General features: G+C 61.3%; 1 protein-coding gene across 1 annotated transcript in view; it reads right to left on the minus strand.

Annotated features, from left to right (window-relative positions):
- The window catches only part of LOC134174954 (E3 ubiquitin-protein ligase HUWE1-like), a gene marked incomplete at both ends in the record, with an annotated part of 34,920 nt that extends 18,010 nt beyond the window's left edge, over positions 1-16,910 (minus strand). The window contains 20 exons of the mRNA XM_062640347.1: positions 151-766; positions 1,677-1,779; positions 2,631-2,919; positions 3,787-3,998; positions 4,843-4,976; positions 5,072-5,288; positions 5,408-5,626; positions 6,434-6,482; positions 6,587-6,738; positions 7,834-7,923; positions 9,059-9,237; positions 10,896-11,124; positions 11,928-12,099; positions 12,780-12,913; positions 13,005-13,103; positions 13,213-13,288; positions 13,375-13,511; positions 14,397-14,566; positions 15,491-15,670; positions 16,699-16,910. Of these exons, the coding sequence (XP_062496331.1) occupies positions 151-766; positions 1,677-1,779; positions 2,631-2,919; positions 3,787-3,998; positions 4,843-4,976; positions 5,072-5,288; positions 5,408-5,626; positions 6,434-6,482; positions 6,587-6,738; positions 7,834-7,923; positions 9,059-9,237; positions 10,896-11,124; positions 11,928-12,099; positions 12,780-12,913; positions 13,005-13,103; positions 13,213-13,288; positions 13,375-13,511; positions 14,397-14,566; positions 15,491-15,670; positions 16,699-16,910 (3,669 nt within the window). The remainder of the gene's footprint in view (positions 1-150; positions 767-1,676; positions 1,780-2,630; positions 2,920-3,786; positions 3,999-4,842; positions 4,977-5,071; positions 5,289-5,407; positions 5,627-6,433; positions 6,483-6,586; positions 6,739-7,833; positions 7,924-9,058; positions 9,238-10,895; positions 11,125-11,927; positions 12,100-12,779; positions 12,914-13,004; positions 13,104-13,212; positions 13,289-13,374; positions 13,512-14,396; positions 14,567-15,490; positions 15,671-16,698) is intronic.
- Between the last annotated feature and the right edge of the window lie 831 nt (positions 16,911-17,741).

Genomic DNA, 17,741 nt, shown 5'->3' on the forward strand with positions numbered 1-17,741 from the left:
CCATGAAGGACCCTTGATGCATCCCATACCATGCCCTAGACCCCCCCCCCAACCCCATCAGGGACCCTCTGTACACCCCATACCATGCCCCAGAGACCCCCCAACCCCATCAGGGACCCTTTACACCCCCCAGACCCCCCCTCCGTTCACCTTGGCCAGCTGGATGAGGGTGTCCAGGACGTGCCGGCACACGACGGGCGCTGCCTGCGGGTGGATGTGGACGGCGGAGCCGGCGGCGGCGCCGCCGCTGCCTCCACCGTGTTTCTCCGTGTGCTTCCTGCCGGGCACCCTTTGGATCTGGAAGATGTTGGTCCTGCATCCCAACGCCGCATCCATGGAGACGGAGAGCCACGAGAGCTGCCCGGAGCTGCGAGCTTCCACGCGGTGCAGGAGGTCGAGAGCGCGGGGTTCGGTGGTACCGGTGGTGGTGGTGGTGGTACCGGTGGTGGTGGTGGTGGCGGCGGTGCTGCTGGGAGGGGGGGCTCGTGCGCGGCGCGGGCGCTCCTCCGGTGCCGGTGGGGCGCGGGGGGCCTCGAGGCAGAGCTCGCTCTCGCTGCTGCGCTGCAGGATGGAGAGGAGGCTCCGCACCACCCAGCCCCGCGTGGCCGCGTGGTAGCAGAGGTTGCGCAGGACGCGGTGCAGGCGGCTCGTGTTCAGCTTGGGCTCGTCCACGAAGAGCAGCACCAGGAGGCACGAGAGGGCTTCGTGGTCCAGGAGCAGGCGCCCGCGCAGGCGCAGCAGGTTGTCCACGTTGCCGGTTGAGGGTCTGAAATGGGAGGGGGAGAATGGGGAGGGAAGAAGGATTGAAGCTGGATCAAGCCTGGATCAGATCAGGTTCAAGCCCAGACCAAATCAGGGTCAAATGAGCATCAAACCCAGCTCAAATCAGCTTCAAATCAGCATCAAACCCGGCTCAAACCCAGCTCAAATCAGGTTCAAATCAGGATCAAGCCCAGCTCAAATCAGGATCAAACCCAGCTCAAATCAGCATCAAACCCGGCTCAAACCAGGTTCAAATCAGGATCAAGCCCAGCTCAAATCAGGATCAAACCCAGCTCAAATCAGCTTCAAATCAGGATCAATCCTAGATCAAACCCGGCTCAAAGCAGGATCAAACCCAGATCAAATCAGGTTCAAATCAAGCTCAAACCCAGCCCAAATCAGGCTCAAACCCAGCTCAAACCCAGCCCAAATCAGGCTCAAACCCAGCTGAAATCCGGATCAAGTCAGGTTGAAACCCAGCTCAAATCTGGATCAAGTCAGGCTAAAACCCAGCTCAAATCTGGATCAAACCCAACTCAAATCTGGATCAAATCAGGTTCAAACCCAGCTCAAATCCGGATCAAACCCAACTCAAATCTGGATCAAATCAGGTTCAAACCCAGATCAAATCCGGATCAAACCCAACTCAAATCTGGATCAAATCAGGTTCAAACCCAGCTCAAATCCAAATCAAACCCAACTCAAATCTGGATCAAATCAGGTTCAAACCCAGCTCAAATCCTGATCACATCAGGTTGAAATCAGGCTCAAATCCAGACCAAATCAGGCTCAAATCCAGATCAAATCAGGCTCAAATCAGGTTCAAACCCAGCTCAAATCAGGCTCAAACCCAGCCCAAACCCAGCTCCAACCAGGTTCGAATTCAGCCCCAGTTTGGTGCCCCCACCCCGTACCTGCTGTGCCCGGCGGTGCCGCCCATGTGGAAGGTGCCCCCGCGCTGCACCGCCAGGCGCGTGTACTGCACCCCCCGGCTCCCGCTCAGGCGGCTCGTGAACGCTGCGGGGACATGGCAGTCAGCGGGAACGGCAGGGGAATGGGGATGGGAATGGGAATGGGGATGGGGAATGGGGATGGGGAATGGGGATGGGGAATGGGAATGGGGAATGGGAATGGGGAATGGGAATGGGGATGGGGAATGGGGGGGGATGGGAATGGGGGAATGGGAATGGGGGGGATGGGAATGGGGGAATGGGGGGAATGGGGATGGGATGGAAATGGGGGGGATGGGAATGGGGGGGATGGGAATGGGGGGGATGGGAATGAGGGGAATGGGAATGGGGATGGGAATGGGAGGAATGGGAAGAGGGGGAATGGGGGGAATGGGGAATGGGGGGGGAATGGGAATGGGGGGAATGGGATTGGGGGAAATGGGGGGGATGGGATTGGGGGGAATGGGGAACGGGAATGGGGGGGGAATGGGAATAGGAAAAGGGGAGATTGGGAATGGGGGGAATGGGAATGGGAGTAGGGGGGATTGGAGGGGAATGTGAATTGGGAGGATTGGGAATGGGGTGAATGGGGGAGAATGTGAGGGGAAATGGGGGGGAATGGGAGGGGAAATGGGGGGGAATAAGAGGGGGAATGGGGGGGAATGGGGGGGAATGGGAGGGGGAAGGGGGGTAATGGGGGGGGAATAGGAGAGGGAATGGGAGGGGAATAGGGGGAAATAGGAGGGGAATGGGAGGGGAAATAGGAGGGGAATGGGAGGGGAAATGGGGGGGGGGAATGGGAGAGGGAATGGGAGGGGAACAGGAGGGAGAATGGGGGGAATGAGAGGGCAATGAGAGGGGAATGAGGGGGGAATGAGGGGGGAACGGGGGTGTCCGTGCCCAGCGGTGCCTCCTCACCGGGGCTGCGCAGGATGGCGGAGAGCGCGGAGGTGCTGGAGTGGCCGAAGAGCCTCTCGTGCATGAGCTGGCGCTGGCGGGCCTCCTGCTCGCGGCGCAGCGCCTGCGCCTCGGCGGCGATGTCCGGGGGCATGACGGCCAGGACGCTGTCCTCCATGTCCTCGAGCACCGAGCGCCGCAGCTCCGACGGCAGCGTCTGGATGAACGTCACCGGGTCCATGGGCGCGTCCGAGCTCGTGGCCTGCGCCAGCTCCCGGCGCTGCTGCTCCGCGCGCTGCTGGGCCAGCACCTGCGGCAGGGAGGCGGCTCAGGATGGGGCCCTCCGGAGGCCACGCCCCCCCCCCAATAGGCCACGCCCTATGGGTAGGCTCAAGACATGGGCGTTAAGCCCCACCTCCTTGATTAAGCCCCACCCTTTAATACAAGCCACGCCCCTTTGAATAAGCTCCACCCCTTTAAGCCCCATCCCTTTGAATAAGCTCCATCTTTTTTAGGCCCCATCATTTCTAAGCCCCACCCCTTTGAATAAACTCCACCCCTTTAAGCCCCATCCTTTCTCGTAAACCCCGCCCCTGTGTATAAGCTCCACCCCTTTAAGCCCCATCCTTTATCGTAAACCCCGCCCCTGTGTATAAGCTCCACCCCTTTAAGCACCATCCTTTAACATAAGCCCCATCCCTTCGTATAAACTCCACTCAAGCCCTCTCCTTTCACACAAGCTCCACCCCTAAATAAGCTCCACCCCTTTAAGCCCCATCCTTTAACACAAGCCATGCCCCTTTGTATAAGCTCCGCCCCTTTGCGTAGGTGCCCCATCCTTTCATAAAAGCCCCGCCCCTTTGAATAAGCTCCACCCCCTGTAAGCACCACCCTTTTTGTATAAGCTAAATCTCTGGATAAATCCCACGCCCTATATAAGCTCCACCCCTAGAATAGGCCACACCCCCTTAACCTCATCCTCATTTAGGCCCCGCCCTAGACGTGAAGCCCTACTCATTCCCCTTGGCCACACCAACCAATCCCCTTTCGTGGCCCCCGCATAGCCCTGCCCCTTCCCCTTAACCACACCCCTCCCGCAGGCCCCACCCCTGACACCCACCAATCCCCTTTCATACTCCCCCGTAGCCCCGCCCCCTTTTCCCGACGCCCCGCCCACCTCCTCCTGTATGGCCGGGGGTAGAGCTGCCAGGAACTCGGGGCTGACCTCGGTCAGGCCGGGATTGGCCACGACCGGGGGGGCGGGGCTTGGGGTGGGCGGGGCCCGGGCGGGGGGCCGGATCCCCAGCTGGTTCTGCAGCACTTCCCGGCGGATGTCATCCGGCAGCGCCGCCAGGAACGATGGATCCACCCCTTCCGGCAGGCTGATCCCTATGGGATACACATGGGATGTGCTATGGGGTGGGGAGACACAGGATCCACCCCTTCCGGCAGGCTGATCCCTATGGGATACACATGGGATGTGCTATGGGGTGGGGAGACACAGGATCCACCCGTTCCGGCAGGCTGATCCCTATGGGATACACATGGGATGTGCCATGGGGTGGGGGGGCACAGGATCCACCCCTTCCGGCAGGCTGATCCCTATGGGATACACATGGGATGTGCCATGGGGTGGGGGGGCACAGGATCCACCCCTTCCGGCAGGCTGATCCCTATGGGATACACATGGGATGTGCCATGGGGTGGGGGGACACAGGATCCACCCCTTCCGGCAGGCTGATCCCTATGGGATACACATGGGATGTGCTATGGGGTGGGGGGGCACAGGATCCACCCCTTCCGGCAGGCTGATCCCTATGGGATACACATGGGATGTGCCATGGGGTGGGGGGACACAGGATCCACCCCTTCTGGCAGGCTGATCCCTATGGGATACACATGGGATGTGCCATGGGGTGGGGGGACACAGAATCCACCCCTTCCGGCAGGCTGATCCCTATGGGATACACATGGGATATGCTATGGGGTGGGGGGGCACAGGATCCACCCCTTCCCTATGGGATACACATGGGATGTGCCATGGGGCAGGCGGACACAGGATCCACCCCTTCCCTATGGGATACACATGGGATGTGCCATGGGGTGGGGGGCACAGGACCCACCCCTTCCCTATGGAATACACATGGGATGTGCCATGGGGCAGGTGGGCACAGCATCCACCCCTTCCCTATGGGATACACATGGGATGTGCCATGGGGTGGGGGGCACTGACCGGCCAGGGGGTCCTCCTCCTCGCTGCTGGTGGACGGCAGCGGCTCCTCCAGGATCCCTCGGGAATCGGCTCCCGAAATGGCCACGGCTGAATCCCGGGTGGAGGAACTCTCCGAGGACGAGGCCGGGGGCGAGCTTGGGGATGAGAAAGTTGGGGGGACACAACATCAGCTCTGGGGCACCCCAACCCTATACCCCCCGCCTTTACTTCCCATAGGAAGGCTCTTTACCTGTCATCAGGGGGCTGAGCAGTGTCAGGGGGAGCCGGGGGTGGTCCTTGGGGGGTGCCGGGGGGATTTTGGGGGGCTGCTGGAGGAGGGGGGGCCCCCCCTGACTCTTCCAAGGTACAAGAAGCCAAACTCGAGGTGTCCATGGGGGATCCTTCCAGTTGGCTGCTCACGGCCGTCAGAGCATCCGAGTCCTCCGCTCGCTCTGGGGACAGTGATGCTAAGGGGGAAAACAGGGGGGGATACATGAATAGAGACCCCCCCAACGTAAAGAGACCCCCCCCAAATCGAGGACACCCCCAAAACCCAGAGATCATCCCCCTAAACCCAAGGACTTACTGATGGTGGGAGCGGGTGACAGCTCCATTTGAGTGGCTTCAGCATCCTGGGGGGGTCGCCCGGGTCCCCCCTCTTCATGGTCAGGGGGTTGGGGGGGGCGAGTGGGAATTTGGGGGGCTCCTCCCGAAGGAGGATCTGGGGGGGTCGGCGTCGGTTCCAACATCACCAATGTCCGGTGGGGACCGGGAGGGGGGGTCTCTCCCGTTGTCCCGCTGTGTTCTGGGATGGGGGGGGGACACACACACGTATAGGGATCAATGTCAGGGATATCCATAGAGCTTTATGGGACACCCCCCCCCCAATAACACATCCTCTCCCCAATTTGGGCCATACAGACCCAAAACAAGATGGGGGGGGAGGAATCTGAGGCAACCCTCCCAGCACCACATTATGCCCCCCCCCCAATCATCAACCTCTTGGGATACTGAGGTAGGGATGCTCCAGAACCCACCCCCCCCCCGCCATCCAAACCACCCCCATCATCACCCTCTGGGGATACTGGGGTAGGGATGCTCCAAAGGCCCCCCCCATATCCAAACCACCCCCATTCTCGACATCCAACTGGATCCTAGGGATACTGGGGTAGGGGAAAGGATGCTCCAACACCACACCCCCCCCCCCCCCCGCCCCCATTCTCAACATCCAACTGGATCCTTGGGATACTGGGATAGGCAAAAGGATGCTCCAACATCCCCCCCCACCATTCTCAACATCCAACTGGATCCTAGGGATACTGGGGTAGGGGAAGGGATGCTCCAGAGCCCCCCCCCACCCCATTGATGTGTGACCCCCCCCCCAAAGCCCAAGGGGGGGCCCCGTGCTCCGGCGGCGGGCGCGCGCCCCGCGAGGAAGACAGTAGACTGTATAGTTATCTCCGAGACGGGGGTGTGACCCTCCAACTATACAATCTACTACCTCAACCCGCGGGGTGCCAGGTCAAGGGGATTAAAGGGGGGGGGGGAACAGGGATTTGGGATTGGGGGGGGAAGTCATCCGGATACATTGGGAATGAATGGAAGGAGTTACCTGGGGGGGTGACGTCGGCGGCGGCGGTGGCGGCTTTGGAGGCCACGTCCTGTAGGTGATGGAGATAGGAGGTGGAAGGGGGGGGTGTAAAAAGGGACCCCCCCCCCCCCCAATGGGTATAAGGGGGTGTGGGATGGTTTAGGAGCCCCTCACCTGGGTGTCAGCCCCTTCCTTGTCCTCAGGGCCCCCCCGCTCGGTGCCTTTGGCTTCCTCCTCGGCCGCTTGGCGCCGGCGCTTCTCGCGCCGCTCGTCCAGCTCCTCGTCCCGCAGCGCTTCGAGGCGGGCCAGGATGGGGACCTTCACCACTGGGGGGGGGGACACGAAGAGGGGAGGGGGGTTTGGGGGTGCTGGGACACACAGAGGGGTGCGGGGACCCCGAGAGCACCAAAGTGATGGAGGTGGAAGGGTCCCTGGGTGAGTGGTTGAGGTGGGGGGGAGGTTTGGGGACCGCGTGGGGATGCAGAGAGCACCAGGTGATGGAGCTGGATGGGATGTGGGGGTGCTGAGGGTACGGGGAGGTGGTGCTGCTGGTTACTGCTGGTGTGGGGGTGTCGGGATGCTGATGGGGATTGTGGTTTGGGGGGACAATGGGGGGTATTGGGGACCCTGCTAATGGTACTGGAGGGATCCCCAGCTGGGTGCTGGTGGCGGTGGGAATAGGGTGGTGATGGTGATGGAGGTTTGGGGGATCCAGGGGGGATGCTGTGGGAATAGAGGGGTGATGGTGATGGAGGTTTAGGGGAGCCACTGGGGACAATAAGGGGTATTAGGGACCCCCACAGTGGTGGGGACATCATGGGGACCCTGCTAATGGTACTGGAGGGATCCCCAGCTGGGTGCTGGTGGTGCTGGGAATAGGGTGGTGATGGTGATGGAGGTTTGGGGGATCCATGGGGGATGCTGTGGGAATAGAGGGGTGATGGGGATGGAGGTTTAGGGGAGCCACTGGGGACAATGAGGGGTATTGGGGACCCCCACAGTGGTGGGGACATCATGGGGACCCTGCTAATGGTACTGGAGGGATCCTTAGCTGGGTGCTGGTGGTGCTGGGAATAGGGCGGTGAAGGTGATGCTGGTTTGGGGGATACATGGAGGTGAATGGGAGGGGTATTGGGGACCCCACAGTGGTGGGGACACCATAGGGACCCTACTAATGGTACTGGCGGGATCCCCACCTGGTTGTTGGTGGGAATAGAGAGGCGATGGTGATGGTGGTGATAAGTTTAGGGGACACATGAGGGACAGTGGGGGGGTATTGGGGACCCTCCTAATGGTACTGGTGGGATCCCCAGCTGGGTGTTGGTGGTGCTGGGAATAGAGGGGTGATGGTGAGGGTGGTTTGGGGGACCCATGGGGGATGCTGTGGGGGCAATGGGGCCACTGGGGCCGGGGGGGCTCACCCGAGACACAGTCGTGCATGCTCTCAGCATCCAGCACCTTGCACTCCTCGGTCCAGCGCGTCAGGGCCGTGGGGATGCTGGAGAGGGTCCCTGTAGGGCATGGGGGGAGATGGGTGAGCCCCTCGGCCAGGCCATGCACCCGTGGATCAAGCCACGCCCACTCCGCTATCCCTGCACCCTATTGGTTAGATGGGGGCGTGTGGCTCCACCTCCTGCATAAACCACCCATTAGACCACACCCCCTTCCCTCCAGATAATTTCTATCCCTGCATCCTATTGGTTTGGGCTGTGTGTGACCACGCCCCCTCAAACCACACCCCTTTATATAGGTCCCAATCCTCTTTCCCTGCATCCCATTGGTTTATGGGGTGCCTCTGACCACGCCCCCTTTACAGACCATCGCCTTTCCTGCAAGTCCACTCTCTCTCCCTGCATCCCATTGGTTCAAGGCTGCGTTTGACCACGCCCCCTCCCAGACCACGCCCCCTTTGGTCCCACCCCTTACCTCCAAGCCCATCTTTTCCTGCATCCGATTTGTCCACGGCTGCTTTTGACCACACCCCCTTCCTCCAAGCTCCACCCCCTTCCCCTGCATCCCATTGGTTTAGGACTGGTTTTGACCGTGCCCCCTTCCAGACCACGCCCCCGTCCGGCTCCTCCCCTTTCCCCTAAGCCCCGCCCTCCTTTCTCCAAGCCCATCTGTCCCTGCATCCGATTGGTTCAGGGGTCCCTTTCACCACGCACCCCTTCCAGACCATACCCCTTTAGGCTCCACCCCTTTTCGCCAAGCCCATCTTTCCCTGCATCCCATTGGTCCAGGGCTGTGTTTGACCGCACCCCCTTCCTCCAAACCCATCTTTCCCTGCATCCCATTGGTTCAGGGCTGTGTTTGACCATACCCCCTTCCTCCAAGCCCATCTTTCCCTGCATCCCATTGGTTCAGGGCTGTGTTTGACCACACCCCCTTCCTCCAAGCCCATCTTTCCCTGCATCCCATTGGTCCAGGGCTGTGTTTGACCACACCCCCTTCCTCCAAGCCCATCTTTCCCTGCATCCCATTGGTCCAGGGCTGTGTTTGACCACACCCCCTTCCTCCAAGCCCATCTTTCCCTGCATCCCATTGGTCCAGGGCTGTGTTTGACCACACCCCCTTCCTCCAAACCCATCTTTCCCTGCATCCCATTGGTTCAGGGCTCCATCTGACCACGCCCCCTCCCCTACTCGCCTGCCTGGCTGCCGGTGCTGCCCTGCTCATGGAAGAAGTCATCGAGGAGCTCGTCGTCGGAGCGGGCGATGATGTGCACGTCCTCATTGCCCACCAGGAGCCGGGCCCGGCCCCGGCTCTGCAGCGGGAGGCTGCTGCTCAGCTGCAGGATGTCGGCCGCGGCCGAGGGGCCCAGCAGCCTGCGGGGAGGGAGCCGGGAAGCCTCAGGACATGGAAGGGGACGGGGGGGGGGATATGGGGCTAGGGAGGAGGGGGGGGGGGGCGTTGGGGGGGATGCAAGGAAGGGGATACAGGGGGTGCTGGGGGGGGGGGAAGAGGGGGTTCACTTGGAACTAAGGGGGGGTTGGGGTGTCATTGCTCAATGGTAGAGGATGGGGGGTGGTTGGGTCCCCATTGCTCACTGCTGCAGAATGAGGGGTGGGTTGGGGGTCCCAATGGGGTTCTCTATGGGGGTTCCTATGTGGTGACCCCCACTCACTGCTGCAGGATGAGGGGTGGGTTGGGGGTCCCTATGGGGTGACCCCCACTCACTGCTGCAGGATGAGGGGGGGTTGGGTGTCCCAATGGGGTTCTCTATGGGGTTCCCTATGGGGTGACCCCCACTCACTGCTGCAGGATGAGGGGCAGGTTGGGGGTCCCTATGGGGGTCCCAATGGGGTTCTCTATGGGGTCCCTATGGGGTCGGTGCTGTGTCCACCACTCACCGCTGCAGGATGAGGGGCGGGTTGGGGGTCCCTATGGGGATCTCTATGGGGTTCCCTATGGGGTCGGTGCTGTGCCCAGCACTCACCGCTGCAGGATGAGGGGCAGGTTGGGGGTCCCTATGGAGGTCCCTATGGGGGTCCCAATGGGGTTCTCTATGGGGTCCCTATGGGGTTGGTGCTGTGTCCACCACTCACCGCTGCAGGATGAGGGGCGGGTTGGGGGTCCCTATGGGGTTCCCTATGGGGTCGGTGCTGTGTCCACCGCTCACCGCTGCAGGATGAGGGGCGGGTTGGGGGTCCCTATGGGGTTCCCTATGGGGTCGGTGCTGTGTCCACCACTCACCGCTGCAGGATGAGGGGCGGGTTGGGGGTCCCTATGGGGGTCCCAATGGGGTTCTCTATGGGGTCCCTATGGGGTCGGTGCTGTGTCCATCACTCACCGCTGCAGGATGAGGGGCGGGTTGGGGGTCCCTATGGGGATCTCTATGGGGTCGGTGCTGTGTCCACCACTCACCGCTGCAGGATGAGGGGCGGGTTGGGGGTCCCTATGGGGTGACCCCCACTCACTGCTGCAGGATGAGGGGCAGGTTGGGGGTCCCTATCGGGGTACCTATGGGGTCGGTGCTGTGTCCACCACTCACCGCTGCAGGATGAGGGGCGGGTTGAGGGTCCCTATGGGGATCCCTATGGGGTTCCCTATGGTGTCGGTGCTGTGTCCACCACTCACCGCTGCAGGATGAGGGGCGGGTTGGGGGTCCCTATGGAGGTCCCTATGGGGTTCCCTATGGGGTCGGTGCTGTGTCCACCACTCACCGCTGCAGGATGAGGGGCGGGTTGGGGGTCCCTATGGGGATCTCTATGGGGTTCCCTATGGGGTCGGTGCTGTGTCCAGCACTCACCGCTGCAGGATGAGGGGCGGGTTGGGGGTCCCTATGGAGGTCCCTATGGGGGTCCCTATGGGGTCGGTGCTGTGTCCACCACTCACCACTGCAGGATGAGGGGCGGGTTGGGGGTCCCTATGGGGCTCCCTATGGGGTCGGTGCTGTGTCCAGCACTCACCGCTGCAGGATGAGGGGCGGGTTGGGGGTCCCTATGGGGTTCCCTATGGGGTCGGTGCTGTGTCCAGCACTCACCGCTGCAGGATGAGGGGCGGGTTGGGCTGGCGGGCGCCGGGGTAGTGCACGTGGATGGTGTGGCCGGCGTTGGCCGTGAGCTGCCGCAGCGTGCGCTGGCTGCGGCCCAGGCCCTGCGCCAGGCGCGTGGTGGCGGCGCCGGTGCCCAGCGCCAGGGCCCCGTGCTCGGCGTGGCGAACCAGGAGCGGGTGGCTGGCGGGGATGTTCCCCGGCGACGGCGGGATGTCGGCTGCGGGAGAGCAAGGGGAGGGGGGTTAGGGAGGGGGGGATATGGGGGGGTATCAAAGGGATATGGGGGTGTATGGGGCAGATATGGGGTGGATATGAGGGGGTATTGGGGGGATATGGGGGGGTATGGGGTGGATATGGGGGGGTATTGGGGGGATATGGGGGGTATGGAGGGTATTGGGGGTATATGGGGGGATATGGGGGGGATATTGGGTGATATGGGGAGGGTATTGGGGGATATGGGGGGATAGGGAGAGGGTATGGGGAGGATATGGGGGGTATGGAGGGGATATGGAGGGGATATGGGGGAGAAATGGGAGGGATATGGGGAGATATGGTGGGGTATGGAATGGATAAGGGGGGGACATGGGGGTGTATGGTGGGATATGGAGGGGTATGGGGAGGATATGGGGGGTATGGGAAGGTATGAAGGGATATGGGGAGGATATGGGGAGGATATGGGGAGATATGGAGGATATGGGAGGGTAGGGGGGATATGGGGGAGGAATGGTGGGGATATGGGGAGTATATGGGGGGATATGGTGGAGAATGAGGCAGATATAGGGAAGATATGGGGGGACAGGGTGGTGATATGGGAGGGTACAGGGAGTATGGGGGGATATGGGATGCCAATGATGGGGATACGGAGCATCAGGAATGATGGGGGGGGGGGGCGCAGAAGCACCCTGACACCCCTATGCTGCTGGGTATGAGGGTGAAGAATGGGGGGGGGGGGGGTGTGCGTGCAGTGGGGGGGATGAACCCCTTTTTACCCCCCCCCCCCCCGGCCCCCCCCCGCCGTACTGGGGCTGGAGAACATGTTATCGAACTCGATGATGAGGTCATCGTCGCGATCGAAGCGCTCGAAGCGCACCAGGGGCGAGGCGTTCATGTCGGGATAGTCCTCGTCCAGCTCCATCTCGGAGCCGTCGTCGTCGTCCTCCTCCTCCTCCCCTTCCTCCCCTTCCTCGTCGTCCTGCGGGGAACGGCCCCCAGGGCCGGAGGGGGGGGTTAAATGGCCTGACCCAAAATGGGGAGATCTTGACTCAAAATGGGGAGATCTTGTCCTAAAATGGGGAGATCTTGATCCAAAATGGGGAGATCTTGACCCAAAATGGGGAGATCTTGACTCATAATGGGGAGATCTTGACCCAAAATAGGGGGATCTTGACCCAAAATAGGGGGATCGTGACCTAAAATGGGGGTATCTTGACTCAAAATGGGGGGATCTTGACCCAAAATGGGGGGATCGTGACCCAAAATGGGGGGATCGTGACCCAAAATGGGGGGATCTTGACCCAAAATGGGGGGATCTTGACCCAAAATGGGGGAATCTTGACCCAAAATGAGGGAATCTTGACCCAAAATGGGGGGATCTTGATCCAAAATGGGGAGATCATGACCCAAAATGGGGAGATCTTGACCCAAAATGGGGAGATCTTGACCCAAAACAGGGGGATCTTGACCCAGAATAGGGGTATCCAGACCCGAAACGGGGGGACCTGGCCCAAAACGAGGGTATTTTGACCCCAAAATAGGGGTACTCAGGCCCTAAATCGCAGCCCTGGAGCTGAAATGGGGGCCCCTGACCCCAAAATGAGGGGATCTTGACCCAAACCAGGGGTCAAAAACCCCAAGCCAACCCCACTGCCCCACCTGATCGTCCTCATCTTCCTCCTCTTCCTCCTCCTCCTCATCCTGGCTGTCATCCTCATCCTCATTGCTGCCGCTGCTGTCCTCCTCCTGCGTGTGCTCCTCCTCATCCTCGGGATCCAGGATGTTCATGGAATCTATGGGATGGGCAGCGGGGGGCAATAGGAAACACCCCCAAGGCCCCTTTATGCCCCCCAAAACCTTGGGGGTCCCCTATGGGGCACCCACCTTCCCTATTGGCCTGGAGCGTGGAGGCTTGGCTGAGGTTGGAGGGAGCCTCATCCATGAGCACATCCTCTTGGGATTCATCCTCACCGGAGCGGCTCACTTGGAAAGGGGGGGGGGGAATCACCATCAGGGGGGCACCCCATAAGTGTGGGGGGATCCCTGTTATAAGGGACACCCCATTTTGGGTGCTAAATGGGGGGGGACTCACCGATGATGGTGCTGTTCCCAGCGGCTCCATCCCGCTCCAGTAGCTCATCAATGAGATCTTCCAGTTCATTTTCCACCTTATGGGGGAGGGGGGGATATGGAGAGGTTTTGGGGTGCTGGGGGGCGGGGTTGGGGGTGCAGGGGGTGGGGGTTGGGCTCTCACCTGCATCTCCTGGGTGCTGAGGCCCTCGGGCTGCCCCCCGGGGTCACCTTCGGCCTCCCCATCCATGTCCCCATCGGCTGCCTCTGCCTGCGTCACCTCCGCGTCCTCCTCGGGGGGCTCGGGGTCCCCGGGGTCCCCTTTAATATGGGGGGGGCGGGTTTAAAGTGGGGGTCAGGGGGATGGGGAGGTGCCCCCCAGGGTGGGTTAGGGGGGGATATGGGGGGGGGGGTGTTAAGGGAGATGAGGAGGGGGGATAGGGGAAGTTGGGGGATACCGGGGGGGGGACATGAACAAAGGGGGAGATCATGGGGGGGGGGGGCTTTGGAATACAGGGGGGGTGCTGGGGGGGTGCCCTGGGGTGCTATGTGGCACCATTGGGTGCTGTTGGGGCACTACAGGATGCAGGTCAGGTGCCATAGGGTGCCATGAGCCACTGTGGGGCTGCTATGGGGTGGGCTGGGGTGCAGTGCGGGTGTCAGGGGGTGCAATGGGATGCACTGGGGGTGCTATGGGGTGCAGTGGAGGTGCCATAGGGCACCATAGGTGCTATAGGGGCACCATGGGCACTATGAGGACACCATAGGTGCTATGGCAGCACCACGGGTGCTATGGAGACACCATGGGCGCTATGGGGGCTCCATGCGGGCTCCATGGGTGCTATGGAAGCACCACGGGAGCTCCACGGGTGTTACGGGGACACCATGGGTGCTACGGGGACACCATGGGGACACCATGGGGACACCATGGGCGCTATGGGGACACCACGGGCACTATGGGGACACCACGGGCGCTATGGGGACACCACGGGCGCTATGGGGGTTTCATGGGCGCTATGGGGACACCACGGGCGCTATGGGGACACCACGGGCGCTATGGGGACACCATGGGTGCTATGGGGACACCACGGGCGCTATGGGGACACCACGGGCACTATGGGGACACCACGGGCGCTATGGGGACACCACGGGCGCTATGGGGACACCACGGGCGCTATGGGGACACCATGGGTGCTATGGGGGTACCTCCATCGGGGGGGGCAGCGCCGCTGTCCCGGGCACCGCCGCCGCCCTCGGCCTTGCTCTTGCTGGACGAGCCCTTGGTGCCGAAGAGGCTCCCGCTGGGCTGGTTCACGATGCGCGAGAGCGTCTCCAAGGGCTTCAGCGCCGCGTTCACCGTGTTCGCCATGTTGGGGCTGGGGGGGAGAGGGGGGCACCACTGAGCCCCCACAGCCGCACGGAGCCCCCCAAAGCCAGCCCGGCCCGTTGAGAGCAAGCACAGCCCCTTGAGAGCCAGCAGAACCCAGCAAGAGCCCCCCAAACCCCATTAGAACCCCTTGAGATAGCCCCAAGACCCCATCACAACGCCTTGAACACCCACCATAACCCATCAAGACCCACCCAAACCCCATTACAACCCATCAAGACCCCCCAAAACCCCATTACAACCCATCAAGACCCACCCAAACCCCATTACAACCCATCAAGATCCCCCAAAACCCCATTACAACCCATCAAGACCCCCCAAAACCCCATCACAACCCATCAATACCCCCCAAAACCCCATTACAACCCATCAAGACCCCCCAAAACCCCATCACAACCCATCGAGAGCCCCCCAAGACCCATCGTAACCCACCAAGACCCCATCACAACCCCTTGAGATCCCACCATAACCCATGAATACCCCCCAAAACCCCATTGCAACCCATGAATACTCCCCAAAACCCCACTACAACCCATCGAGACCCCCCCAAGACCCATCACAACCCATCAATACCAAACCAAAACCCATCACAGCCCCTTGAGACCCCCCCAAGACCCATCAGAACCCATCAAGACCCCATCAAACCCCCTTGAGATTCCACCATAACCCATCAATATCCCTCATAACCCCATAATGGGGGGATCTTGACCCAAAATAGGGGGATCGTAACCCAAAATGAGGAGATCTTGACACAAAATGGGGGGATCCTGACCCAAAGTGGGTGGATCTCAACCCAAAACAAGGGATCTTGACCAAAACGAGGGGATCTTGACCCAAAATGAGGGGATCTTGACCCAAAATAAGGGGATCTTGACCCAAACTGGGGGGATCTTGACCCAAAGAGGGGGGGCACCTGGAGAGGTCGAGGCTGTGGGGCACCCTGGCCAGGTCGTTGACCAAGCCCTTCTTGAGGAAGAGGCGGATGATGTTGTTCATGCCGTTGTGCTGCGTCTTGGTGGCGCTGCTGTAGAAGCTGGAGGTGGTGGGGCAGGACTCCATGATGGTGCTGATGATGCACATGACGGCCTGGAGCCTGCGGGGGGGGGAAATGTGGGGGTCACATCAGCCCCATGGAGGAGATGTCAACCCCATGGAGGATACAGCCCCATGGAGGAGATGTCAGCCCCATGGAGGAGACGTCAACCCAATGGAGGAGGAGAGCCCAATGGAGATGATGTCAGCCCCATGGAGGAAAGTCAACCCAATGGAGGAGACATCAGCCCCATGGAGAAGATGTCAACCCCATGGAGGATACAGCCCCATGGAGGAGACAATCCTATGGCATCCCCATGGTACTCCCACCACCACGAGGTCTCTGGTGTCCCCATAGAATCCCTATGGCAAACCCATGGTACCCCCACCACCACGGGGTCTCTGGTGTCCCCATAGCATCCTTATGGCATCCCCATGGGACCCCCCCCACCACGAGGTCTCTGGTGTCCCCATAGCATCCCTATGGCATCCCCACCACCACGAGGTCTCTGGTGTCCCCATAGCATCCCTATGGCAACCCCATGGTACCCCTACCACCATGGGGTCTCTGGTGTCCCCATACCATCCCTATGGCATCCCCACCACCATGCGGTCTCTGGTGTCCCCATAGGATCCCTATGGCATCCCCATGGTACCACCACCACCAGGAGGTCTCTGGTGTCCCCATAGCATCCCTATGGCATCCCCATGGTACCCCCACCACCACGAGGTCTCTGGTGTCCCCATAGCATCCCTATGGCATCCCCACCACCAGGAGGTCTCTGGTGTCCCCATAGCATCCCTATGGCATCCCCACCACCACGGGGTCTCTGGTATCCCCATAGCATCCCTATGGCATCCCCATGGTACCCCCACCACCACGGGGTCTCTGGTGTCCCCACAGCATCCCTATGGCATCCCCACCACCACGAGGTCTCTGATGTCCCCATAGCATCCCTATGGCATCCCCACCACCACGAGGTCTCTGGTGTCCCCATAGCATCCCTATGGCAACCCCATGGTACCCCGAACACCATGGGGTCTCTGATGTCCCCATAGCATCCCTATGGCATCCCCCCGGCCCCATACCGGGCGTGCTTCTCGGTGCTCTCGGCCATGGCGAGGGCCCGGCCCAACGCCGCCTTCACCTCGTTGACCAGCGCCACCTGCGCGTCGGTGCCGGTGCCGGCGGCTGCCAGGCTGGCCAGGAAGAGCCGCGCCAGCGCCGGGGTGTCCTTGTCCTCCACGTTGGGCGTGTGCGGCAGGAGGTGGTCCAGCACGAAGGCCAGAACGCTGCAGTCCTGGGGGGGGGGACAGGAACCTCTATGGGGCACTGGGAGGTTGTATGGGGGGGACAGGAACCTCTATGGGGCACTGGGAGGTTGTATGGGGGGGGACAGGAACCTCTATGGGGCAGTGGGAGGTTGTATGGGGGGGAACCTCTATGGGGCACTGGGAGGTTGTATGGGGGACAGGGGGGGCACTGGGAGGTTGTATGGGGGGGGGCACACTGGGAGGTTGTATGGGGGGGACAGGAACCTCTATGGGGCACTGGGAGGTTGTATGGGGGGGACAGGAACCTCTATGGGGCACTGGGAGGTTGTATGGGGGGGACAGGAACCTCTATGGGGCACTGGGAGGTTGTATGGGAGGGACAAGGGAACCTCTATGGGGCACTGGGAGGTTGCATGGGGGGGACAGGAACCTCTATGGGGCACTGGGAGGTTGTATGGGGGGGACAGGAACCTCTATGGGGCACTGGGAGGTTGTATGGGGGGGACAGGAACCTCTATGGGGCACTGGGAGGTTGTATGGGGGGGACAAGGAAACCTCTAGGGCACTGGGAGGTTGTATGGGGGGGACAGGAACCTCTATGGGGCACTGGGAGGTTGTATGGGGGGGGGACAGGAACCTCTATGGGGCACTGGGAGGTTGTATGGGGGGGACAGGAACCTCTATGGGGCACTGGGAGGTTGTATGGGGGGGACAGGAACCTCTATGGGGCACTGGGAGGTTGTATGGGGGGGACAGGAACCTCTATGGGGCACTGGGAGGTTGTATGGGGGGGACAGGAACCTCTATGGGGCACTGGGAGGTTGTATGGGGGGGACAGGAACCTCTATGGGGCACTG

Source organism: Pezoporus occidentalis, unplaced genomic scaffold (assembly GCF_034315485.1).
Source record: "Pezoporus occidentalis ecotype Australia unplaced genomic scaffold, CSIRO_AGI_Poc_V1 ctg640, whole genome shotgun sequence".
Taxonomy (NCBI): Eukaryota; Metazoa; Chordata; class Aves; order Psittaciformes; family Psittacidae; genus Pezoporus; species Pezoporus occidentalis.